This window comes from Myotis myotis, unplaced genomic scaffold (genome assembly GCF_014108235.1).
Source record: "Myotis myotis isolate mMyoMyo1 unplaced genomic scaffold, mMyoMyo1.p scaffold_m19_p_2, whole genome shotgun sequence".
NCBI classification, from domain to species: Eukaryota; Metazoa; Chordata; class Mammalia; order Chiroptera; family Vespertilionidae; genus Myotis; species Myotis myotis.
The window spans coordinates 132034678-132062515 of record NW_023416324.1 but is presented as its reverse complement, the minus strand read 5'-3'; the positions used below and the strand labels follow the sequence as shown (position 1 = coordinate 132062515).

Here is a 27838-nt window from a genome sequence, read left to right as displayed (position 1 = left end):
GCCCGCTAGCCAGTCCCCAGTCCCACCCCGCCGCCACCCACTTCCCCATGGTTCCTCCTTTGCCTGCAGGCAGAGGTGGGAGGATGGGGGAGGTGGGGGAGGGGAGGGACTGAGAGGTGGTCAATGCACCTCATGGCGACTGGTCGAGCGGTCCTTCAGGTCGTTCTGCTTATGGTCCCTGGCCTTTTATTATATAGGATATCCTGAGAGACAGCATAGTGCAGAGAGGGACAAGGGCCTGGCCTTTGGAGCTAGTTTTAATCTTGGACCCAAGTATAGTACTGAGCTTGGTTTTCTCATCTACAAAAGGTAGTTACAATACTCACTCCTGAAACTGTTTAAAAGATCAAAAAAGCTATCTATCTTTTTTTAAAGTTATATGTATATATAACAATCAAATATTTAATGGTCAATAGATAAATGTCAGCTGTTTCATTATAATGATTGTTAATAATAAAGTGAGATATTTTATACACATATATAGTTGCATTTTTAAAGTACTCATAGGAAGGTCTAATCCAGTGGCACACTGAGTACTCAGAACAGGCTTCATGGCATTGTGTTGGGGAAATAATGACATTCAATGAAGTGCACTGTGAGAATTTACTTTGTGATTAACCTACTCAGAATGAATGCACTTCTTAAACCTACAGTATCTAAAGGCAGGATTTCATATTGAAAAAAATTAATGAGCACACACATACAAACAAATACCTTTTTCCATTATCATTAATCTTCTTTATTATCCCGGTATATCTGATTGAGTCTAAGAGATCCAGCTTTTCTTTAAATATATTGATTAGATATAAAGAAAAAAATGGTTGTGCTCGCTTCAGCAGCACATATACTAAAATTGGAATGATACAGAGAAGATTAGCATGGCCCCTGTGCAAGGATGACATGCAAATTCATGAAGCATTCTAAAAAAATAAAAAGGTTAATGGAATGAAGGTATAAAATAAACATTCTTCCTCAGACTTCCCAGTTTCAGTAACCCAGTTATATATGCTTGCAAAACAAAAAAAGCTAATAGGTAAATAGTCTATTTATACGCACAGAATAGAATAAACAATCCAAAAAGCTTCAACTTCAGCAGAATTTTATATTTATACTAGAGGCCCAGTGCATGAAATTCGTGCATGAGTAGGGTCCCTAGCAGCTTCCGGAAGCCGGCCGGGGCCTCCCTTCTCCTGCCCCTAGCTGCCTGCCACTGCTACCAGCCAGGGCCTTCCCTCAATTGGCTGGCCAGCCCCGCCCCCTGGTCGAACTCTGGGTTGAACTCCGGGCTAACTCTCAGTCAAGGGGACAATTTGCATATTAGGCTTTTATTATATAGAATAGTCAGAGTTTTTTTTTTAAATGCTTATTTCCAAAATGATATAATCTTTTGAAGTGTGCATACTTTTTCTTAACAGTTGGAAAAATATGTTTGGACTCTAAGTGAAGCAATTTCTAGAGAAAACACATGATCCACCCTGAAACTAAAACTCTAAGTACATATACAGAAATGTGTACAACATTCCCAAGATATATGTAAACAGGGAGAGCCACTTAGTAAATGTATTGGGTTTTAGTAATAATATAATCCACTCTCATTAGGCATCTCCCTCTTGTGCATTAACATGTGACATCATACTCTCACATAACATTTCATAACAGAGTGAAATAAAAAGCCCCTCCAGATTGCAACTCTAAGATAATCAGATTCTGTGGTGCTCATTATAACTGCAATTATGTAACAAAACTCTCCGAATATAGTTCCAGTTATTGCAGTTATTAATCATTCTGGTTTTGTTTCAAGCACTTGCTTTATAGTCTGCTGGATAGACTCCATTATTCTACTAGCTGAATGTCAAATGTCAAACATGTGCATGTGAATCTGCTCTTCTAATGGCCTTTCAACATAATTCCCCCTTTCAATTTGTATTTGTGAATACAAAAATCGTGCAGAAATAAAGCTGATGTCAGTAGAGTCACTGACCTTTGCAGTAAACAGAAGACAGTCCTTAACAAAAAACAACTTAGCAAGTAGGAAACATATTTTGCTAGAACTAGAAATAGAGCTGCTTAAGAAGTTAGTCTCAGAATACCAATCAGTTCTTAAGAAAAAGGGGGAGGAAAACTCTCAAAGAATCTGTATATTTGATAAGGAGACAAATCCTAAGAGGGCCAGCAAATGTGCATTTTTAAAGGTTCAAAGTACCAACCTCATGGATAGGATGTACTTCCAAACATCCTATGCACAAAACCATGTAGATTAATTTAACTACAAAATGCCAAGTAAAAGACAGCAATTTTATTATACAGAACAAACACCATCTGCACCACCTTAAATCACTGCTGTAGATGTATTTCTAGGAAAAGTATACACCTGTAAAATTCTCAAGCCTAAACTCTGAGATGCTAGAGTATTAACTAGCATCCAAAACTAGCATCCTGGATTCCAAAACAGATCCAGGGAAACTGACTCCATAATTATTTAAATGTTCACATGTAGAAAGCCCAGAAAAAATAAATACAATAGTACACGGACACAGTTTCCAAAGTGCACATCACCAAGTTCATACAGTCCACGATTTTTTCAGTTTGGCTACGTACATTGGGCCCCACGCTTTGCCCTTTTCTGGAATCACCAAAAGTCCACACTCCTGGCCAGTGGGCACAAATGCGAAGTCTTGGGAGCAAGTCCTTGCCATTTCCTCTATGTTCACAGGCATGATATTACTGCAGGAATTTAAAATTTCACTGATCACATCCTGATTTTCTGCTTTGGAAAGTGTGCATGTAGAGTACACAAGTAACCCTCCAGGACGCAACGCCTTAATTGCAGACCTGCATGTAATCAGGAAAATGCATTAGATTGGTTAGGTACATTAAAAACAAGCTACGGCATTTGAGGGCAAGGAAACTTACATACTTGAAACTTTTTTGCAATCTTGACTCAGACTGCAATAACTCTGGATGTTTTCTAGCCACACAACTATTTCTCTCTAACTAGGTGACTAGGAAAATGGTAATCAAATTAATCAACATGGGAAAGACAGAGTGTATTTGATTTGTTGGCTGTTGATCTTTTAAGGATAAGAGGATGGGGGTAGAACATGATGAAAAAATAGGTTTATCTTTGACTATATTGAGTGGTATGTATGGGTAGGTGGAACAGAGCAGCTGACCTTCAGTAAAGAGATTAGGGCTCAGTGACAGATGAAGTCATGGGAATAAGTAAGATTTCCCAGGAAAAGAGCAAGAAAAACAAAAGTGGACTAAAGACAGACCCTGAGAGAATGCCTATTTAAAGGGAGGCAGAAATTAAAAAAGAAATTAAGACTTCACTAGATGAAAGAGTAGCTTCAGGGAAAAGATAGGAAGAAAGATTTATCTGTCTGTCTGTTTGTTTGAAAGAGAAGACTTACAAATATTTGTAAATGTAGATCCAAGAGAAGAGCAGTCCCAAGTTTCAGACTACAAATGGAGAAGTTAGTTTTTGAAAAGATAGGGTTCAACTCTTCATGAAAAACAGGATGGGAGCATGGATAGGAAACCAGGATGTTTTAAGGTAACAAAAGTTCATGATAGGCTGGCTGGTGTGGCTTAGTGGCTGAACTTCAACCCATGCACCAGGAGGTTGCCAGTTCGGTTCCCCGTCGGGGCACATGCCCAGGTTGCGAGTTCCATCCCTGGAGGCAGCCCATTGATGTTGATGTTTCTATCTCTCTCAAATAAAAACAAAACAAAACAAAAAACCACATTTTTTTCTTAAAGAAAGTTCATGATAGCCTCAATAAGAAGAGTAGAGTGAGAGGCAAGGTGATCTACTGAAACATAAAACTAAAAAAGTTTTAATCTTGATGCTATAGTGATAACCCCAGAGCAATTACTAATCAGTAACTTAAAAAAAAATCATGTTCCACAACCTCTACTGGATTTGAGTCCAGTCAGCTCCATGTCTCACAACTATATTTAAACAATTAGAGCGCATCCCCAATAATTGAGATTTAACAGTAAAGATCTACATGGCAGAAGGACATTTGCAGATGTGATAAAATTAAGGCTCTTAAGATAGAAAGATTCTGGATTATCTGAGTGGGCCTAACGTTTTCACAAAAATATTTACAAATGGAAAAGAGAAGTAAGAAAGTCAGAGAAAGAAAGGCGATAACTGGTGCTAAGGATGGAATGGCAGGATTGCTGGCTAAAGGCCAGTAGCCAAAGAGTGCAGGCTGTTGCTAGAAGTTGGAAAAGGTAAGGAAATGATTATCAACTGACTTTACCTGTGTGGTCAGTTCAGGCTACTATAACAAAGACACCATAGACTAGGTGGTTTAAACAATAAACATCTACTCCTCACAGTTCTGGAGGTTGGAAAGTCCAAGATCAAGGTCCTGGTAGGTTTGATATCTGGTGGAGACCTGTCCTCACATGGTGAAGGGGAGAGGGAGCTCTCTCTGGTCTCTTTTATAAGGGCACTAATCCCACTCATGAGGGCTCCACCTTCATAACCTGATCACCTCCCAAAGTCCCCATTAACTAATACCATCACCTTCGGGATTAGAGTTCCACATATAAATCTGGGGAGGACACAAACATTCTGTATATTGCATCCCCTACAGCTTCCAGAAGGAACACAGCTCTGTCACACCTTGATTTTAAAGTTTTGACCTCTAGAAGTATAAGATAATACATATGTATTATTTTAAGCCATTAAAATTGTGGTAATTTGTTATAGCAGCAATAAGAAACACATACACACTCGGTGATGTGGTGGGTTTTTTTAAATAATAATATACTAAGGCATCAGTATATTTTGCTACAATTGTATAAGTTACAGCTACACTCAGTTTGGATCACTTTCAACTGACTACAGCAATGGACAAAAGACTTTCTTTTAAAAAGTTAGAGTATTGTGCAAGGGATATAGGCAGATATGAATACAGATATCTGAAACTTATAGTAAAAAGACTTTTTTTATCCTACTTTCACAATTAGCAAAGCCAGTCCTTAATCAAGTAAGTATAATTCTTTCTCATTACAGTTGTACAAAAGTATACAGAAGCCTCATCATTCACAAACAATAAGTTTCTGGCTTGATGCAAATTTAAATTAATTTCTATAATGTTGCCAATGTTGGCTAATTCTTCTGCTTTGTTTTCATTCCAACATTCATAATTTATCTTTCTAAAATTAGGTTGGTATAACTTAACTGGTCTCATTAATTTCTAAACAAGGAAAGGCTTTTTTATAAATTGGGTTAATCTCAACACCCTACGACAGGGGTGGGCAACCTTTTTGTGAGTGCATGCCAAAACCAGTAAAATCTCTGAGTCAAAATTCTTCTGCGTGCCAACCCTAATTTTTTGAGAACATGTTACGCCTACTTGATATCTCTTACAGTGTACGTATGTGAAGAACTTTGAAGAAATAATAAAATTCATTTGAGCAACAAAAACACAGTATAGTATATGATGATGAAAAATAGATTTATTTTTTAATGTATACATGTACACTGATAGTCCGACAGAAAACTTTATGACTCTGTTTGATATTATCAGTGGGACTTTTGCTGCTGCATCACTGATGACAGAGATTTTACATCAGGTTTATAGTTCGTGACCTTCAGAGATATGCACGAGCTACTACTTTCATCCGTCAGGCTACTCCTATTACGAGACTTAACAAAATTCATCACTGAGAACAAAGATTCACAAGTGTATGTGGATGAAACCAAAACACTGGTCGGATCTAGGAAGGCAAGGAGAGTTAAGGCAGAGGCATAGAAATTGCTCTTCCCCTCTCTCGTCAATCCATGTCTATGGTCTTTAAGATAACTTTTTATGTAAAATTATTTATTTATCTAAGATGCACCTACACTGAATTTATCTGAAAAATAAAAAAGTCGATATTAAGAAAAAAATGTAAATGGAAGATTATAAGAGAGGGTTTCGCATGCCAGCAAAAGTTACTGGCGTGCCATGTTTGGCACGTGTGCCAGGGGTTGCCCACCCCTGCCCTAGGGCAAATGTTAGGAATTCCTGTCAAATGGTTGTTGCTGTTTTGCTGTTCATGACTGTTCTTTAAATACCATTTCTATTCTTTTGCTGGTAGTAGTTATACATTTTAAAAATACCATAATTTGTATTCAAAGATCAAGGAAAATAGGCAATGTGGGGGGAAAAAATCACTTCCAGGATTCATATAACCAAGACTTTTCTATACTAAGAAATATGTTATGCCATAGAAGGCATTTTTCTCATGAATTGAACCAGCTCATACTGAGGTTACACTGGTTCTGCAGAAAGTGTAAATCTATCTCTACATTAGCATTTATAAATACACATAAGAATTCCTTTGCTTTTGATGCATAAATGGCACTAAGTACTCAATTTTAATTAAGACTAGAGTATTAACCACTCTACAATCAAATGATTTAAAACCAATACTTTTGGTATTTCAATAAAAATCAAATGATAGAAAAACTGCTGATGATAGAAAGACCAGCTGCACTGAAATGCCAATCCATCAATGGAGACCACAACTGAAAGGACACACATGAAAAACTGCTGAATATTCTATTGAGATCTTCCCTAGGACCTCCCCTAGAATCTCCACCCTTAAACCCTTAGGAAGGAGGACCCAGTGCGCTCTAACTCCTGGGAGCATGCCCCTGTCTTTTCCTACCCTTCCTCTCCCCCACCCCCAAGGCCTCTTACCATTAGCTTCCTCACTTCCAAGCTCCAAGGGCCCTTCCTTTACCTCCATAATGGCTCTTTCCTAAGCCCATTTCTTCTAGGAAGTAATTTTTCTACTTCTATAATTTATCCAATAAATGTTCTCTTACAAAAAAAAGGAGATAAATGTAGTATGTGTTTTACAATATATTAAATGAAAATTAACACATGCCTAAAATATAAATACCTAAATATATAGTATTTTGCCCACTACAGTAGTGCCTAGGATAAATCATCTGTTCCCATAACAATTCACACATGTTTTGAAACAGTCCATCAGATTCTAGTAACTGTTATTACAGGTTTCATCCAAATCATAAAAAGAAGACTGTATATGTATTTGCAAGACAGGCAGTAGGGTGTGAGAAAGATTGTGTTGCTCTGGAGAGAAATTATAAAAATGGAAGAAAGATACTACTTAGTAGTTCTTAACAAGCCCAGTAAGAAATTAAAAATTCTGGAAGGTGAAAAAAACATTTAGACGTTAGAGAGACTGGAGTAGCACTAATACACTGGCAAAGTTGTGGTAATGACCATTTAAAAAGGTAAGTCCGGATCACAGAAGAAAAATAAGACATGTTGGATCTGGGTTCTGATAGCAAAGAAGGCAGAGAGTTCTCAATGTTTGTGTCAATTTCTGTGCCATGCAAAGTTATTCTTATGTTTGTTTGTTTTTAAATAAGAGGAAGAAAAACCAAACAACTAAGCAACATCCATTTTGGCATAATGCTATCTTCTGCCAATCTCCAAATGAGCCGTGCCCCCTGATTTCTTAATGGCTGTAAGTTTTATGGCTTAAGAAGATCCTGAGTAATGGATTATTTTTCACCTGTGCTACACCACTAACTATATTGCATGAAATTACTAAATAACAAGTTGTATTATGATTGGAATTATTTACCATTGAATTATGAGTGATGGTCAGCAGAGCTTTGTAATCATACAAAAAATGTCATGACTAACTACAATAGATGAACCAAAAGTATTATTCTGATCAGATTAGGGAGAAGGCAAACCTAATACTTTAAACAGAAATGGGAACTAGTAGCATCATCTTAGGTTTTAAAATATTATGTAAAATTCAATACACAATGTCCAACTGTAAATACAGGGCTGGGGGAAGCAGACTTGCCACATAATACAATCCTTCACTCATTTTCCTGAAACATATATGTTCCCCTCAGAAGCCTCTTATGTAAGTGATTAGACTTAGCCCTACTTGAAATAAGAAATAAGATTCTATCTCACAACACTGTTGCAGGAAATAAAACTGACCCTGATTAATAATCCTATCTAATAAAAGAGAGACATGGTAATTAGCGTACGACCACTACCCTTCCCATTGGCTAAACAGGGCAATATGCAAATTAACTGCCAGCCAAGATGGCGGCTGGCAGCCAGGCAGCTTGAAACTAACATGAGGATTGCTTGCTTCAGTGACGGAGGACTCCAACGTTCCCCGCCTGCCGCTGCAGGCCTCTGAGCTGCAACTCTAAGCAACTATGTAACAAATATAGAAGCTAAATAAAACCCCAGAAACCTGCTTTAGTCTGCCTGGCTTCAGCCAGCAGGATCACAACATTGTAAGCAAAGGCCAGAAACCTACTTTCAGCAGCAGAGGCCTAAGAGCTGGAGCCAAGCATCAAAGCTAAAGCTGGCCCAGAATAAAAAAAAAAAAAGGAGAAAAAAAGGAGCGGTTGGGAGTTTCAATCACCCACCAGCCTGAAAACAGCCCTCAGCCCCTCACCCAGACTGGCCAGGCACCCCAGTGGGGACCCCCACCCTGAAGGGTGTGTGACCAGCTGCAAACAGCCATCATCCCCTCACCCAGGCTGGCCAGGCACCCCAGTGGGGACCCCCACCCTGATCCAGGACACCTTTCAGGGCAAACCAGCCGGCACCCACCCGTGCATCAGGCCTCTATCCTATATAGTAAAAGGGTAATATGCCTCCCAGCACCGGGATCAGCGTGACAGGGGGCAGCGCCCAAACCCCCTGATTGCCCTGCAGCTCTGTGTGTGACAGGGGGCAGGGCCACAACCTCCCTATCCACCCTGCTCTGTTCGTGACAGGGGAAGGCGCCCGAACCCCCTGATCAGCCCTGCTCTGTGCCTGATAGGGGGGAGCTCCCCAACCCCCTGATCGCCCTGCGGCTCTGTGTGTGACAGGGTGCGGTGCCCCAACCCCCTGATCGGCCCTGCTCTGTGTGTGACAGGGTGCGGCGCCCCAACCCCGGCCCCCCCACAGGCCCTGCTCTGTAAAGGGGTAGAGCCATAACCTCCCCCTCGGCCCTGCCCTGAGTGTGAGAGTGGTGGCGCCCCAACCCCCTGATCGGCCCTGCTCTGTGCGTGATAGAGGGTGGCGCCCCAACCCCCTGATGGGCCCTGCTCTGTGCGTGACAGGGGGCAGCGGCCCAACCCCCTGATTGGCCCTGCTCTGTGCGTGACAGGGTACAGAGCCCCAATCCCCCTGAAGGGCCCTGCTCTGTGAGTGACAGGGGGCAGTGCCCCAACCCCCTGATTGGCCCTGCTCTGTGCATGACAGGAGGTGGCGCCGCAATCTCCCCATCGACCCTGCCTTGAGTGTGACAGAGGACGGTGCCCCAACCCCCCAATCAGCCCTACCCTGAGCATGACTGAGGGTGGCATCACAACCTCCCGATCACCCTGCTCTGTGCATGACAGGGTGCGGCGCCCCAACTCCCCAATCAGCCCTGCTCTGAGCCTTACCTCCTGTGGTATAACTCTTCATACATTTTGCTGAAAACATATTTATTTTTTATTTCAGGGTGCTTGCTGTCCTAGAAACTACTGGGGAAGCTGGTGATGTGATATGCCAAATATGTACATCATTACCTTTTTATAAATAAAAGAAATTTGGAATTCTGAAACACATCTGGCCTCAAAGGTTTAGAATAAGATTTTGTACTTGTATTTTAGATTCAAATGAGTTATAAATATATGATATACTCTATCAATATAATAAACTAGCCACATAGTTATATGATGAAAGCTCAATTTAATTACCTTTTAAAAGTTAACTATTTAAATGTTAACTTTAAAAGCATCGGATAGGCAAATCTGCAGTCTAGATGCAGGAATCCATCAGTGTTCTCTTTATTCTAGCACAAAGTAAGAAGGAAACTGGATTGTTTTGTGTTCTCTCAATGCATCAAGGCTTCCTCTGCAGCCTCCTCCAACCCTACTCCACAAAAAAGTGTTTTAATTTGTATGTTTGTTATTATTTTTCAATATATTTTTAATTGATTTCAGGGAGGAAGGGAGGGGGGAAATGAGAGATTGATCGGCTGTCCCCTGCATGCCCCCTACTGGGGATAGAGCACACAACCTGGGCATGTGCCCTGACTGGGAATGGAACTGTGACCTCCTGGTTCATAGGTCCACACTCAACCACTGAACCACACTGGCTAGGCAATATGTTTGTTATTTTTTAAAGAACAGTTTGTACAATCAATAATAAAGCCATTTTTTTCAGGAATTCATTTTGTCTTTTTGTTCAGTGCTTTCACTAAATTTCTCCATCCTTGAAAGATCTGCTTAGAAAAAAATAGAGAACTAAGTCTCAAGAGTCATTTAAAATACTGGCTTAGAAACAACATGAGAAAGTGCTGCTTTCCCAGCAGAAGAGAGACTACTGTTATATTTCCAGATTTATAGTCCATGTAGCTTTCCAACTATCAAGTAAGTAAAATATAATGACCCAGGAAAATAAAAGAAAAATAATTACCTAATTTTAATACCTTGAAGAAAATAAGTATTATCCTAATGAAAGCATTAAATTCAATGACCTTGAAAAACTAAACAAACAAAAAACTAAAATATCTTGGAACCCTGACAATTATCCAAGTTCCAGAGGGAGGGTATTTCAAACTTAATGATAACTGAAAACATGAGGTAGGGTGTCCTGTTGTTCCTATGGCAAATCTCTGAGTCTCAGAGAATGTTATTTTTATACTTAGCTATTAAAACAAGCTAACAATTTTTAAAATGTAAATTCCACTTTTCTGGTCCATTCTTCAGGTCCTTGATTAGAAATCTGGCATTCTATTGGGAGGGTCAGTATAAATTAGATCACTAAATTTTACTGTTTTCTGCATTTAAAAAGACTGAGCCCAAATTGCAGAAGAAAATAATCAGCACAGCAATAGTGCCATCTTTTGTCCGAAGCAGAAAGTAACTTTCCCCCTTTTCATTAATTCCTCATGATTTATCATCAGGAGATATATTAACTTCTTTTTATGTCTTCCTTGTAACACGTTTCAAGCTACAACTAGTCTCTCCTATAATTTGTGATGCAGAAGTAAAACAATCATACATGCCTATACTCTCAAAAATTTTAAGATTACAGCTAAACATTACTGCAATTAATATGCTTATTCTTTCTCTTTCTTCTTGACTTTTCTATTATAATTAAAGCATCAGGGCAACAGCTACCACTCTTTCAGATGTAAATATGGGGAAGCAATCAAGTGAAATAGAATTAAAGGTTCCTTATGGTCACAATATTTTTTAAAAATATGTTTTATTGATTTTTTACAGAGAGGAAGGGAGAGGGATAAAGAGTTAGAAACATCAATGAGAGAGAAACATCGATCAGCTGCCTCCTGCACACCCCCTACTGGAGATGTGACCACAACCAAGGTACATGCCCTTGACCAGAATCAAACCTGGGACCCTTCAGTCCGCAGGCCGACGCTCTATTCACTAAGCCAAACCGGTTAGGGCACAATATTAATTAGCAAGCCTGTCCTTGTCCCCCTTATCTTAGAAACTCTGGCACTAAACTTTTTTTAAAACCAAGTATGATTGTAGTAATTTAAAAAATTTAAAGTCATAGGAGCATCAATCCTGCAATTGGTTCTTTGTAACCATTTAATATTCAATTGATATTTCAGATTCTATATAAAGCTACTTTATAAGGTCACTTACAACTTATGAGGAAAACAGTTTTATAATTAATAAAATGAAAAAAAAATATATGAAAGCTCCTGGCAGTCTTTGTTTCTTAACTGACAATTTAACTAAATCCAAAACTAAGAAGGTGAAATGCTTACAGAGGACACTGCCCACATTCTTTCATGAGGAAATTATTATTTTCAAAATAGAATAGAATAGAATAGAATATCTAGAATAGAATAGAATAGAATAGAATAGAATAGAATAGAATAGAATAGAATAGAATATTCCTGAATCAATGGGAATGTGGATTTGGTCCAGGAATAAAATGAGATGCTGATGTTATCGAGTGAGGGACAAGTGATCAACCTAATTAAGAATGTTACCTTATGTTTATTTGGTGCTTAATTTAAAGAGTACTTCACACATGGAGTCTTAATAAAACCTTATGAGGTGCGCAGGGTGAAGAGTCTGACCCAACTTATCAAATGGAGAGTCACAAAGACTCAGTGACTTGTCTGAAGTTACACAGCCAATTAATTTAGCACAAAGACTGCCAACCTAATCTAATACCAGGAAATGGACTACCAACTTTCCCAGTGCTACATACCCTGAAGCAAATATTACCACTGCTAAAATAAGATGGAATCTGGGGCAATAAGACAGAGGACGCTACATGCATACGTTTTATCTTCCCAACTGTCCCAAATACTCACTGAAGGTAAAGAATAACTATGTACTTTTAGGCACTTTTAATATAAAGAACTAAGAATTAAAAGGTCTGAAGCTATACCCTGAGAAGCTGGGCTACCTGCTTCTTTTATAAAGCATACAACCTTCACCTATTATAGTACTATTGCACAGAATTTATGATGAGATAAATGAAAGTAAATAACTCAAGCTGAGACATAATTTGAGCCTTTTCATTATAGACTGTCATCTAAATCATATTTTTAAAGAATTTTAATAAATTAGATTTAAGTTAGAAACTCAAAGGTAGTTACTTCATTAACATTCCAAATAATCTGGAGTAATTTGGTAATTATTCTAAATTCCAAATAATCTGGTAATTCATTGAACCAAATTTTGTTCCTATAACTCTAAAAGGTAGATATGTTTTCCTCAGAAACTTGTTGATAAAATCAGTACAAAACCAACCTAAGTTAAAAGGCTTATTTTCAGCCCTCATCTTACTATAACTATACTATTGGATTCTTCCCTTCAAAACTTTATACCACTTTGGCTTCCTGGATGTGACTCTTTCTTTGTCCATCTCTCACTTTTCTGAAGTTTTCTTGTGGCCTCCTTCTGTACCTTTTCTTTTCTTCCTATCCCTTAAATATCTGCTTTCCCTATAACTTTATCCTTGCTTTATCTATTTTCCTAAACTTAGATGCTTTACGTATTATTTCATTCAATCTTTCAATTAAGTTTTGAGACATGAATTATCAGTCTCACTTTGCAGGTAAGAAAACCCAGGTAAGACAATTAAGCAACTTGTACAAGTCGACTCAGTAAGTGTCCAAACCAGGACTCAAATCTGGACACTAGAGCTGTACATAGCATGCGCTTAACCATAGTTATCCTTGACACGTTCTTTTCCCTCCCACTCCAGAGCCAATCAATTACCAAATTTAATTAATTCTCCACTGAAAATATATTGCAACAAATCTGTCCACATGAGACCTTTGTCATCTACTTCTTTCAAATTGGTTTTCTTATTAATTTTCAGTGTTCTCTGATCAAGGAATTTCCAACTTGTGACAGATACTTCTAATTGTTCTTCAATATCTGTTCTCATTTTTCTTTAGTAGTAATGAGATTTTTAATTGGCATAGCTAAGGCTAATTTCCTAAACTGCCTTTCACTAAAGGTAGTCATATGACTAAGTCTGACCCATGAAATGTGAGTGAAAATAATGTGCAGTATGCCCTTTTGGAATGCAAGTTAAATAGCAAAAGCTGGAATAGCAACCCTGGACCATGAGGTAGAAGACAGATGGGGCCTGAATCCCTGATAATTGTGGAGTCTGGCAATCAACTGATCACCAGAGCAACCCTGAGAAACCTGCTCAGACTTTTACTTAAGTCACTATTGTTTTGAGTCTCTCTGTGTCTTTCTCTGCCTATCGCTTTCTCTGTGTGTTATATTAGGAAAAAAAAAATTAACTGATACTGAAATTGGCACCAAATGTGGAATTGCTTCAGCAGGATATAAAAGGAAGAACTGGCGCCCAGCGGCTCAATCCCTGGTAGGGGGTGTGCAGGAGGCAGCTGATCAATGATTCTCTCTCATCACTGATTTTTCTCTCACCCCCTTCCTCTCTGAAATCAATAAAAATGTATCTAATTAATTAATTAATTAATTAAATGCAGAACTGGCTTATTATGTAAGCAGGCAATACGAGACAAAGTCAAACATATACTACAGCTAGAAAGCGAGTGATTACTAATTTTATATGTCAACCTGGCTGGGCTACGGTGCCCAGATGTTTGGTTAAACATTATTATGGATGTTTCTGTGAAGGTATTTTCAGATATGACTGACTCCTAAATTGGTGGACTTTGAGTAAAGCAGATTTCCCTCCACGATGTGGGTGGGCCTCATCCAGTCAGGGGAAGGTCTGAAAAGAAAAGGCTGACTGACCTCCTCTGAACAGGAGGGAATTCTGCCAGCAGAAAGCCTTCGGACTTGACCCACAACATAGACTCTTCTCTGCATCTGAAGACTACTGGCCCACCCTGCAGATTTTAAACTTGTCAGTCTCCATAATCATGTGAGCCAATTCTTTTTAAAAATCCCTTTACACACACACTCACACACTCACACACACACTCACACACACACCCTTTTGTTCTGTTTCTCTAGAGAATACTAATACAGCCATGGAAAAACATTTGATAAAATCACTATTTATGATATCTTGCTAAGGCAGATCACAACTAAACAATAGATCACATGCTAAACAAAGCTTATATAACTCTAGGATGACTAGAAGAAAATCTCAAAATGCTAGTATGTGTTAACAAGAGAAGGCTCAGGAAATATCTTGGGAATGTGGAAGCAGAGATGGAAGGAATATAGCCTGTGGATTATAATCTAAGTCAACTACAAATTCAGTAATTTGGGCCTTGTGGGATTGGAAAAGTCAACAGGTTCTGTGCCCCAAAGTGAAGCAGTGATGAAAAGGTATCCCTGAGGAGGCAGCTCTTACAGAGATGAGATGGTGGCCCAAGCACTTCTGAGTAAATGTTCTTGTGTGGACAAGAGGATTCAGTTCAAAAGCAAAGATGTTGTTTTCTTACCTCACCTAATAAAATCGAACAAACTTCTGATACACACAATATGATAAACCTCAAAAACTTTATGCTGAGGGGAAAACCCCAGATAAAAGAATACAAGTTTGACTGCACTCTTATGTAGTTTGAGAACAGACAAAGTTGTTCTTCAGTGAAAGAAATCAGAGCGATGGTTGCCTCTGGTGAGTGGTGTGACTGGATTCTGAAAGAGCGCTAGGAGTCTTTCTGGGGTGATGAAATGTCCTATACTTGATGGGGCCATGGGTTACATATGCCTATGTAACTGTCAACATTCCTTGAAATGAATATGTAGCTTAGTGTACCCACATGTTTTTACAGATCCACTGGCTCAACTTGTGGGTGGGGTGGGGGGCCTTGGTTTAATCACCTTAAGAAACTTCGCCATCGCAGAACGACTCCAAGCTTGTCAGCTAGATACCCCATGAGTCCCATTGTTTCTGAGCTGCCTAGCAAGTTCCTGCCATACATGTTCCCTCTTCCTCATCACTTGTAAATCGTTTATCCTCTTATATCTAACACCCTCCCCCCCATTTCTTCTTTGTCTAAAAATCTCCTATCACCGTCTTTGAAATTTTTATGGGATGCCCCATGCACATGTATTAGAACTTTGATTTTTTTTCCCTGTTACTCTCTCTATTAAATTTGAGTATTAGCCCAGTCACAGAACTCAGAAGGCAGGAGGAAAAGTATTAAAATTTCTCAATACCCACGATAGAAAGGCCTGGTTCCTCTTTCTCCTCCTGGGTTCTAGTGTGCCTTTGTCCTCCCCTCCACTTCAAGTGCTGGCCACTGACCCTGCTAACTTAGAGCCCCACACCAGGAGTAGGGAACAATTACACACAATTTCTATAGACTGCTTAACCAGCTCCCATGATTAAGATCTAATTCCTATAAGAAATTGCTTACATCGTTTGCAGGGATTCCTCTCTGACCAAACCCTGACAGCCAGTAATACCCTGCCCCATGTAGAGTAAGACAGACACAGTTGTATAATTAATTATCAAGTCAAGGAATTAAAATTCATTCTTTGCCTCATCTTTCTTGATGCTTAGCAAGTTGTAATGCTTACATAATTATTTTTCAGTTTCCTTTTGACTAGGCAAACTTTTATTCTTCGTCTAGACCCGGGGTAGCAAACTTTTTGACTCGAGGGCCACAATGGCTTCTTAAACTGGACCGGAGGGCCGGAACAAAAGCATGGATGGAGTGTTTGTGTGAACTAATATAAATTCAAAGTAAACATCATTACATAAAAGGGTACGGTCTTTTTTTTTTTAGTTTTATTCATTTCAAACGGGCAGGATCCGGCCCGCGGGCCGTAGTTTGCCCACGGCTGGTCTAGACCCACTTCAAAGCTCACATAGACTCTGAAACCTTCCCTGATTCCCCATAGAATTCTTCCCTTTTCAGTTTTTCCCAAGCAAGACATTTTTAGCTTCTTGAAAACAGGGTTTATATTATATTCATTTTGTTTTATATATAACATGACTAGAAAGAATGTTCCCAAAATAGGTTTATTAAACAAGTAAATGAATGAGTGCTATTTTAAGAGGCAGATCAGGCAGAGAATTTTTCAGTGTAAAACAAAGGGATATATCTTTTAGCATAGGTAGCTGGGTATTAATAAAGGAAGGGAGTAAAGGGAATCAGACATCAAGCCTAACAAACTAGGAAGCATGAGCCTGCTTTCCTAGGAAGTTGCAGCATTCATAGGCACCCCAGAGGATCTCAGCATTTCTCTGACAAGGGGATTAACACCCCTCCCTCCCTGTGTAGGGAGAAAAGACCAGCTTTCCAATCTCCCCAGGGTACAAATGCTCATTCCTCACAGATTATGGGGGTGGAGGAGTGGGGGAAGGATTAAAACAATAAAGGGGAAATTCCTCTGCTGGGTACAAGGCTAGTAAAAGCCACGGTGGCACATGGAAGGTGCTTCTGCTATGACACATGTGCAATAGGAGCCAAGTTGATGACCAGAGACCTGTCATTTTAGCCTGAAAAAAGAATAGGTTGGATAAGGGACACAGAACCCCGGAAGATCTAGAAAACGGGTTAGGGGGAGGGTCCAGTACCAGCCTGAGAAAGCTTGGGAAGATGACTGGTTAGTTTGAAGAAGTGCCTGGTCTTTTTCAAGCCCGAGATAATATAACCCAAGCTTAACAAACAGCTCTCACTCCCTCTTGCCTGGCAACATGCACTTGCCTCATTTGTGCATTCTCTCTCCATAGCAGCCATGTGGGCACTAGTAGCTGCGCGGGGTCTGCAACCTGGCCTCAAGGGTTCCAAATGTGGGCCCAGGCACAGCCAGACGGAGTGCAGCCGGGAATCCAGACTGTGAGAGCTGAACAGTGACAAGCACTGGATAGGACTGAGCCAATGGCATAGAATTTTTCGATCTAGGCCTTTGTACTGGACTTGATGAAGACAGAACTATACTTTTTCCATACGGAGGGACATACGGAGATACTGTGGTAAGCAATTAGACACACATGAGCAAGGCAAGGGCGATGGACAAGGCACAGATGGACCAGGGAGGAAAGCCTCAGGTGCCTCGCAGCAGACAACTGTAGGGTAGGATCTCATCCCAAGGGCAACCTTTCCTCTCCTAGCATAACACTGCTCATAGACTTTAGACTTCGACCTTTCTCCCCTAGAGATAACATCCAGGCCTCAGTTGTATTTCATCTCCAGGCCCAGAAAAGCTGCAAAGCCAGATAATCAACACCACCTCAGGTCAAGCTGCACTGAATAATGACCCCTGCTCTGGAACCAACCAGTCAATCAGTGGAGACTTAGACCTTGAAAGGACACACATGGAAAGCTGCTTAATATTCCTCTGAGATCTTCCCCTGTGACCTCCCCTAAAACTCCACCTTTAACACCCTTAGGACAGAGGACCCAGACTGCTCTCCCTTCTGGGAGCAGGCCTCTGCCTTTCCCTTCTCCCTCCACTTTTCCATCCCCCCAGGAACAACACCTTTACCTTTCTCACTTCTAAGCTCCAAGGGCCCTTCCTTTGCCTCTATAACCTATTTCTCAGTCTATTTCTTCTAGGAATTACTTTTACTACCTCAGCAATTTTCTAAATAAATGTCATCTTACAGTTTGATTCATGGCTCTGAATTCTTTCCTAGCCAGAACTCAAGTCAGAGGTTGCTGAACCCAGGTCTGGTCTGATCCCACAGCTCTAACACCTGGTGCCATTCCCACTGCTGACAAAAATGGGACGTCGGGAATCTGGGGGCATTCTTCTATTTCCACCGCAAAAATTCCTACCATGAAACCACAACCATGCATGGGTCTCCCAAAATGCTTTTCTCTTACCCCGTGAAAGGACACCATTTCCACTGGCAATATAGCAAGCATCTAACACTCACAGATTCTGAATAGGGAACAACTCACACAACCTACAACTCTTAATTTTAGAACACATAAAAATTATAGAAGCCAGAGGCTTTATTAGGAAAAAAGAAAATTAAAAATTTTGTCAACAAGTAATTTATAAAAGTGAGAAAGACTTTTTTTCCTCTTGCCAATAGGGGACATAGATAAATTCCTACAGAAGTAAAATAATCTGCTAATGAAGGTTAGTACTTAGCCATTATGGTCGCATTTCTGATTGAATTGAAAAGTTTGGTAACTTTCAGAAAGTGAAATGGACTCTATGAAAACTATGGCCACTACTTTTAAACTGAGATAGGTGGTACTATGATACTGTAATTTATAATATGAAATATATATTTGGTCTTCATCCCCTTTTCTGCACACAGCTCCTAAAACCATGGGATTTCCTAAATGATGAGAGCAACAAAATTGTCTTCTGTTATGCTAGCAAAGTGACTCTGGGAGGGGACCTAAGTTTGGGGGCTAGCTGCCAGGGGAAATAACCACAGGACTAGAGGACTTTCAGATCAATCCTTTGACCTCTGGGGAGGGAAAAGGGGCTGGAGGTTGAATCAAGTGCTAATGGCCAATGATTTAATCAGCCATACTATGTAATGAAGCCTTCATAAAAAAACATAAAGGGTAAGGGTTAGACAGCTTCTAGGCTGTGGACCAGGTGGTGGTGCTGGGAAAGTGCCATACCCAGAGAGGGCATGGAAGCTCTGTGCCGCTTCTCATGTACGTTACCTTATGCCTCTCTTCCATTTGGATGTTATCTGTAACCTTTATTATACCCTTTAACAGACTGGTAAATGTAGGTAAGTTGTGTTTCTAAGCCCTGTGATCTTTGCTGCTCTAGCAAATTAACCAAACCCAAGGAGGAGGTGTTGGGAACTTCTGATTTACAGTTGACAGGTTAGAAATTCAGGTGACAACCTGAATTTGCAATTGGCATCTGAAGTGGGGTGGTGGTAATCTGGTGGGACTGACTTGAGTCCTTAACCTGTGGATATCTGAGACTACCCCTTGGTAGATAGTTAAACTGTAGGACACTCAGCTGGTGTTGAAGGAAATTGCTTGGGGGTGTTGGGGGGAATGCTCCACCACTACATTGAAATTTGTACCAGAATACTTTTTAGATATCAAAAATTCCATCAAGACATATTTAAAAACGAAAGTTATCCCCATGACACTACCTTTCTGGAAACAAAGGAAATCTAACAGAGCAGATGTTAGCGTAGGGAGCGAACAATCTTATTTAAAAGAAAGAAAATAAATCTAGTCTTTAAAAAAAATATTAGACTAATTTGATGTACCTACATATACGTGTATGTGTGTGTGTGTGTGTGTGTGTGTGTGTGTGTGTTGTTAATCATCACCAAGGATATATTTTTCCATTGATTTTTAGAGAGAGTGGAAAGGAGGGAGACAGAGAGAAAGAAACATCGATATGAGAGAGACACATTGATTGGTTGCCTCCCACACATGCTCCAATCAGGGCAGAGGATTGAGCCTGCAACCAAGATACGTATCCCTTGACTGGAATCAAACCCAGGACCATTCAGTCTGTGGGTTGACACTCTATTCACTGAGCCAAATTGGCTAGGGCCCAATAGATATATTTTAATTACTACAAGATAACTTAATAAATGGTAAAACCACACCTTTAACCAATTATTATGAACTCCACAAAGCTTTTATCTCTAAGTTGTTCCTTTTTTGCCTCACCCCACCCTAAATGTTTATTACTCTACATTTCATATCTTTTTTCCCTCTCAGCATTTCAGAGATTTTTGTTTCATTTACTTTTTCTTACCATTCCATATATTTTTTCTATGTTATATTGTTGGCTTCTAGTATTCCTTTCCAATTTTTCTATCTTTGCTCCTTTTCAGCAGTTTTCATTTTTCCACTGCTTGTTTCTCATCATTTCACTCATTTGATACATTTGTATCAGTTACTATTTCTGCTGTTAAACAGCAGTCTGGGCAAGAAAGCAAATAAAAAATTCCTACCACTATTATACACTAAAACCAAAGAAAACATTAAGGTGAAAAGCAGAAGTTCATGTACAATCTATCAATTAAATGCAGATTTAAAATTAAGTTTCAGGTATGATAAGTATGTAAAACAGACTGTATTTCTGGGTTGATAGTTACCTAGTGCTAGCATCGTTTTTTTGTGTTGTTGTTTGTTTTTTAATATATTTTCTTTATTGATTTTAGAGAGAGAGGAAGGGAGAGGGAGAGATAGAAGCATCAATGCGAAAGAAACACCGAATGGCTGACTCCTGCAACCCGCGCATGTGCCCTGACCAGGAATCGAACCAGTGACCTCCTGGTGAATGGGTTGACACTCAACCACTGAGCAACACTGGCTGGGCCCCGTGTTTTAAACATATTTTACAAGCCCTGAGGGTACTCTTTACTGTGCTCACAATAAGTTATTAAAATTCCAGATACCAGGGAGCATTATCTTAATCCATTGATATTCTACTTCCAAGCAACTGTCAACAGTTTGGAGCAAATAAACTCACACAAATCCTTTACAGGTTTGAATGTTTCTTCACGTTAACATATGCATTAAGAAATGATTTATATTTATTTCCATTTTTAAAAAGGGAAAAAAAATTTCTAGATACCGAAATGTTTATTCTCGAAGAAGTTCTGTAAATTTAAGAGAAACATGACTTCGCTTGCAATTTTCAGAGATACCATACCCAGCAGCTATGCCTTTGTCAACCTAAGAAGTGAAAACAATGCTGTAATTATCCTTCTCCACTAGCAATAAGTTTTTATCTTGAAGAAGGGTATCTTTATACAGTACTGGTAGAACAGAATAATGACACTAGATACTCCTGATACAGATTAAAAATGACAAGTTTTTGCATATTTAAAATCAGTTTCTACTTGGAGATCTCTAGTTTAATGCATCTTCACAACAGTTAATTTCCTCAAGACGTCAGAGGAATGGCTGTTCCAAGGATGCAACTTTTCCTTTTCCCCTGACATTTCAACAAGTTAACCATCTATAATTCAACAAAGAAATCCCCGCTCAACACAGATGCACGCCTGATAGACCTGGGCAGTTAAACATCTAAAGGCTGACAGATGAGAAGGGAGGAAAGTGCAGACGGCCCCACAGACACAGCCCTGCAGCTGGGAGCTCCTGGCTCAGCTGGGAGAGGGGAGAAAGCCCATAGTAGAACAGAGAGTTGCAGAAGGGAGGGCAGGGGCAGCCTAGCAGGGTGAGTGGCAAGTGGGAGAGTGAACAATGTCTGAGACAGCAGATGCCTGACAGAGCATGGGCTTCTGCTGTGCAGCTCCCCACTGTCGGGCTGGGCGGTGGTGTCTCAGACAAAGAAATGGAACCACAGAGACCTGCCTTTGCTTGGGCTCCCAAACTCGCCTCCCTTTGCCATTGTAGTCCAGGAGCATGTTATCTGTAAACTAAGAGCTGTTACAATGGAACAGCTGTTTCTCTCTGCAACTGATCCCCAGGAGGGTAGCTAGGGGCAGAACTCCATGGAGGTCAGGGGTTGCCATTAACATGAGGGTGAAACAAACCCCACCTCCAAGGAGCATGGCTGTACTGTCTTATGGAAGCCATGGAGGTTCAAGACTGGGAGACCACATAGGTAAAAATCTTGTGATTCAGCACCATCTACTGGGAAATAGTAGATAGATCTCTTTAAAGATAAATGCAAAATCAGAGGACAGTAAATACCATGAAGAGCCACAGTAATGACGATGACCAGAAAGAAAATGAAAAATCCCCAGAAAGCAGGCTGGAACACATGGAGATATCTATACTAATAATAGCCTAGGGGCCATCACGACTGGAGGGATGACCAAACGAGGAGGGGTGGGGGAAGGGCGGGCGCTGCGAGGTCCTTAGCCTCCAGCCTGAGCCGGATGGAGGCCTAAGGACCTGGCCTCTGCTGGGAGGTTGACTCCAGCAGGACCTGGGCCCTCCCTTCTGTGGACCAGAGGCCCTTTTCCTGATACCATGTTCCCAGGATCTCTCAGACCCGTCTGTGGAAGTCAGAAAACACTGCGTGTGGTCATCCCACCCCGGGAACTCCCAGGGCTTACAGGGGAGGTGGCCTTGGTGGGGTCCCCTCTGTTGTGGCTCCGGAGTCCCATTAGTGTTTCCTGGGGTCCTCGCCTTGCCTCTGGCAGGACCTGGGCCGGTCCTCTGCGTACCTGAGGTCCCGCTCCCTGTACCAAAGCCCCGAGCCTCTGAGACCCAGATGCAGGAACCGCCTGTTGTCGATTCCCTCCTCCCCTGCACCCACCTCACCTCTCCGCCGCTCAGGAGGCTGAAGCCATGGAAGCGCAGCCATCCACCTTGGAAGACCGTCTTGGAGGCAGTGTGTGTGCCCGGAGCCCAGCCCGCCCCCGGGCCTGCACCGCCAACAGGCCTGGGCCTGGGCCATGGACAACTTCCCTGCACTGAGCCGCCCCTCCTGCGACCCCGCCTCTGGTTCCTGGAGCGGAGCTGCGGGGCCCTCGGGGCGGCTGCCCCAGCCTGGCCCCCGGGACGCGGAGGTTCCCGGAGCTGAGAGGGGCCAGGAACGGGACCCAGACCCGCAGTCACCTCAGGGGGAGGCCCAGGCACCGGACCGCACGGCCCTGTGGCTCCTGAACCAGCCAGGAGGTGCCAGCGCCAGAAGGGCACCAGAAGGGACGGAGGGAGACGGGCTCCTGGTGCCGTGTTGTAACCAAGCCACCTGCACCAGCGCCGAGCACCCAGGCTGCACCCCAGGAAGCAGACAGAAGGCGGCTGACCTGCTCCAGGAGCTCGCACCACAGGGGAGCCCTAGACTGCCCTGTAGGCAGCCCTGTTGCTTCTTTCTCTCCTGAGGGACGCACAGACTTTCCTGGGGCAAATCCCTCCCCGAGTGCAGTCCATAACATGCTAAGGTACTGACTTGGCTTTTGCATCTACTTCTCATCTCTCTGTTCTCTTTTGGAACCAGTGGACCAGGATTAAACCACAGGTCCCTTAAAAAAAAAAAAAAAAAAAAAAAGAAAAGATATTGCCTGTTGTCATCATCTCACCCTGGGTAGGATGCGTCTGTTCTAGGGTCCAGGCTCCCTCCCTCCTCCCTCATGTTCCTCACCTTGAGCCCTGGCAGGTCCCAGGATCCTCCCTCTGTTGACACAAGGCTGGACTCCTCAGATCAGGGCCTCACTGCCCTGAGTCCTCCGCAGGAAGTCAGTGTAGGTCACATCCGGTACCAAGCCTGATGGCAGGGGCTGAGATGGATTCCGTAGGGTCCTTTAGCCCTGTCTCTGATCCACACTTGACAGGGCCTGGGCCTCCTGTCCTCTATGAGCCTGAGTCTGCAATCCTCAGACCAGGGGTCTGACTGCACAAGTTCCCTGAGGAGGTGGGGCGGCCGAAGGTGCGGTTTTCAACATACAAACAGGAAGCCCAACTTCGGGAATTTTAAATTCCTGCCTCATTCACCTTATACTGTTAAACCCCAAATCTAGATACCATATCTACTATGATCACCCCCAAGATTTTAAACAAAGCTAAGATAACCAGTTGAGCAACTCTATTCATTAAGGACAGCCTAAAGGCAATGATTTCAACCTTGAAAACAGAAAGTTGGGAGAGCCATATGGACAGTGGAAAAAGGGGGGTGAGATGGTAAATTTCTCTGGTCGTAGCCAAGAAGTGAATGGTTTTCAAGGTGCATAAGAGCAACCTGTACTAGAGAAGCAGGATGATTCACATCTCCACAGAGACAGTCACATTACCTAGAAAAGATCTTAGGTAAATCTTATGAAAATGAGCTAATGGTGAAGGATGAGAAAGAACAATGAGCCACTAAATGGGTGTCCTAGGGAAAAGTTTGGAGGAAGCATCATCTCCCTACCATGTGACCCATCAGAATTGAACATAGGGTCAATAGGTTTGAGAAGGCTTAGGAGTGCAAAAGAAATGCCCCCTTTCTCTTACCAAAGCATCTCGGCCTCCTCACCCCTCCCCATGGAAGTGTCAGAATGGTGCTGTATGATGTCTAAGTTTCTCTCCCAGAGCTACCATTAGCTGGAGGAGAGGCTTCCTGATTAATTAAAGCCTAGGGGGTGTGGCCCCTCATTGTCCTAGAGAAAAGCATATGTTCAGGAGGCCTGGGTAGGGCCCTTGGAAATTTTGACATGGTGAAGATGACCAGGAAACCACAAACTCCTAGCACAGTTATGTAACAACCAACCCCATTCACCAAAAGAAGGTAAAAGAGGAAGAAGCCCTGTTAACCTAGGTCCAGTGTCAAGGATGAAAGGACCACACCCAAACTTCTTCTCCTCCTCTTTAGTGGCATATCCCCAAGACTCCCTGGTCTTGCCTGGAAGATTCCATCCTCAACCCATACTTTTTCTCATGAAGACTTTTTTCCCTTTCATCCCAGCCATTTCCCCACAAAGCAATGTCCTTCTGCACTCACTCTGTTGTCCTTCCAGGTACTAAAGATATCTATGGGGGTGAAAAGATGTCTTTAAGGGAGTTCAAGGAAAGGAGCCTTTCCAAAAATTCCTACCCCTTCAAGAAAACCTACAAAAGCTATAAAACCAACAATATGTGGCCATTATCACAGGCCAAATGAGGAACTGAATAAAAATGATCCAGAAAAAGACCAAGACAATGTAGAAAAATTCACCACCTCGAGTGATAACTTGGGCAGCCAGTAACTTCAGAGCAAGGCCAAAGACCTCAGAACTTCTAGGACCTAGGTAAAGTACTTGTGTTGTTCATTGATTGATTTTCTGAGTGCACTGAATTGCCTGTAAGTATTCTTGCATCTCATTGAATATTTTCAGAACTGCAATCTTGAATTCTCTGTCATTTATATCACACTAGAGGCCCGGTGCACAAAATTAGTGCGTGGAGGGGGTTTCTCTCAGCCCAGCCTGCACCCTCTCCAATCGGGGACCCTTTTAGGTTCTAGGAGAATGAAACTAAAAAAGAAGCAATAAGAAATCCTGAAAATGAAGCATGCAATTAAGGAGATTAAGAGTAAAATACTGAGGATAAAAAACAGAACCAGCGAGATAGAGGAAAGAATTAGTGATATCTAAAATAGGAATTAAGAACTGATGCAGAGGGCCCAGCTGGTGTGGCTCAGTGGTTGAGCATCAGTTTATGAACCAGAAGGTCACGGTTCAATTCGAAGTCACGGCACATGCCTGGGTTGTAGACTTGATTCCCAGTAGGGGGCGTGGAGGAGGTAGCTGATCAATGATTCTCTCTCATCAATGATTCTCTCCCTCTCCCTTCCTCTATGAAATCAGTAAGAAGAAAAAAATATATATATACACACACACACACACACAAACTAGAGGCCCAGGGCATAAATTCGTGCATGGGTGGGGTCCAGCTGGCCCAGCCCCAATTGGGGCAGATCGGGGCTGGGCCTGTCGGGAGGAGTAGACAGCAGGAGGTTGGCTGGCCAGCCTGCCCTGATAGGGGCCCGATCAGGGCCAGGCTGGCTGTGGGGAGGGGCTATGGGCAACTGGCCGGCAGACCCCGCCCCCGATTGGGGTTGGGGGGGCTGATTGAGGGTGGGGCCAGCCGTGGGGAGGGGCTGTGGGTGGCAGGCCAGCCAGCCCATGCCCAAATTGGGTGGGGGGCCAATTGGGGGTCAGCGGCCGGGCAAGGGGCCATGGGAGGTTGGCCGGCCAGCCCAACTCCCAAATGGGGTGGAGGGGGGGCGATTGGGGGCCAGCGGCCTTGGGGAGAGGCCATGGGTGGTTGGCCAGTCGGCCCTGCCCCTGATTAGAGTGGAGGGCTAGTAGGAGGCAGAGTTGGCTGGGGGGGGGGGGGGGGGAGAGACACGGGCCGATTGGGGTGGTGGGGGCCTATTGGGGGCAGGGCTGGCTGGGGGGAGGGGCCACAGTTGGCCTGCAGGCCCTGCCCCTGATTGGGGTGGGGGGGGGGGCAATCAGGGGCAGGGCCGGCCACGGGGAGGTGCCATGGGGGGGTTGGCCGGCCATCCACCCTCAATTGGGATGGGAGAGGACGATCAGGGCCAGGGCCAGCCAAGGGGAGGGTCCACAGGAGGTTGGCTGGCTGTCCCCACCCCCCTCGATCTGGCAGTTTGCTGGCCATGGTGGCCATCATAGCAACTGGTCGTTCCAGTCATTCCAGCATTCCAGTCACTGGCTTTTATATATATAGATATCTCACATGATCTTATCAGTAGATGCAGAAAAATTATTTGATAAGATACAACATCCATTTATAATTAAAACATTCAGTAAAATAGGAATAGAAGGAATAATAAAGGCCAGCTAATATTATACTTAATGATGATAAACTGAAAGCTTTTCCTCTAAGATCAGGAACAAGACAAGGATGTCCACTCTCACCAATATTATTCAACACTAGAGGCCCAGTGCACAAAATTCGTGCACTAGGGGATGGGACAGGTCCCTCAGCCCGGCCTGTGCCCTCACAGTGTGGTTGTTGCCAGAGGAAAGAAGTAGCTAATGTAGTCAATGAATGGTATCCATTGTTATTATCTGATTAGTGGATGGAGATCAAATGGATCAAGTCACTATTCATTAGCGTTAATGACCTCTTGTTTTCTTGGACCTACCTGAGCTCTGGTACAACAGGTCCTATCCCTTCATCCTCTCAATCATGATTCCATGAACAGGATATAATCATGTTCCTAGCAGCTGGCTGGATGAGATGATTGAGTTCCAAGATTTAGATGTGGGGCTGGAATAAGAGGTTTGCACTTGGGACTCTGATCCAAATGATGTTTTCAATTTAGCTTCATTAGAGGTACCTAGCTGAGATTTAGGGGTGAGCTAAAACAAAGGATTAGATTGTCAAATCAGATTCTCATGAACCAGAGATCTTACCTACTATCACGCTTAACTAATAATCTCAAGTATACAAGCAACCAAGTGGCATAAGAGAAGCAGGGACATTCAATGCAGCTTCCTAAATCCTGTTTCTAGCTCAGAATGTTTTCTAGTCAGTAATAATAGATGAGCTCTCTAAGCAAAATTCACTGATCAACTCACACATGGTAAGCATTTAGCTTGTCACATCTCAAGAGTTGAACAGTTCTCTCCAAGAAGCCATGCCTCATAAATGTATAGATTCTAAGATGTGTTTATCACAGGCAGTCCTAACCAAGGACATCCTCCTCAAAGTAAGCCATAAGCAAGAGGTTTCCTCTTAGAGTTTCCCTCTTAGTAAAGTTCATTAGTTTATTTACCAAAGAGGTCAGTTATCAACATGTTTAACTGGGTTACCTACCTACTTTCTTTCCATGAGAGTGTCTCCTGGGAAATCAAAAGAGAAATGATCACAGGCCACCTGCTAACTCCTTCCCCAAAAAGTTATCAGGCTCTTGCTTGGATCATTAAAAAAACCTCATGTTTTAATCTCCATTAAGATATGTTTTGTAATTATTTCTTAATCAATTAGAAAAAGCAGTCTTTCATAGTCCTACCTGAATAAGTGA

General features: G+C 42.2%; 1 protein-coding gene and 1 non-coding gene across 8 annotated transcripts in view; one reads left to right on the top strand and one right to left on the bottom strand.

Moving 5' to 3' along the window:
- NSUN3 (NOP2/Sun RNA methyltransferase 3) overlaps positions 1–27838 on the bottom strand; it is a 106002-nt gene that overhangs the window by 36115 nt on the left and 42049 nt on the right. For 2 of the 7 annotated variants that reach the window (XM_036350331.1, XM_036350332.1), the window contains one exon: positions 2599–2832. The exons of 2 other annotated variants lie outside the window; for them this stretch is intronic. In XM_036350331.1, coding sequence (XP_036206224.1) covers positions 2599–2832 — 234 coding nt within the window. Of the gene's footprint in view, positions 1–711; positions 2833–26960; positions 27174–27838 lie in introns of those variants that run through there. 3 more of the 7 variants (XM_036350333.1, XM_036350334.1, XM_036350337.1) reach the window with 2 other exon arrangements.
- On the top strand, positions 824–930 carry LOC118677814. The gene has a single exon (XR_004974540.1). It is a non-coding gene; the product is annotated as a U6 spliceosomal RNA (small nuclear RNA).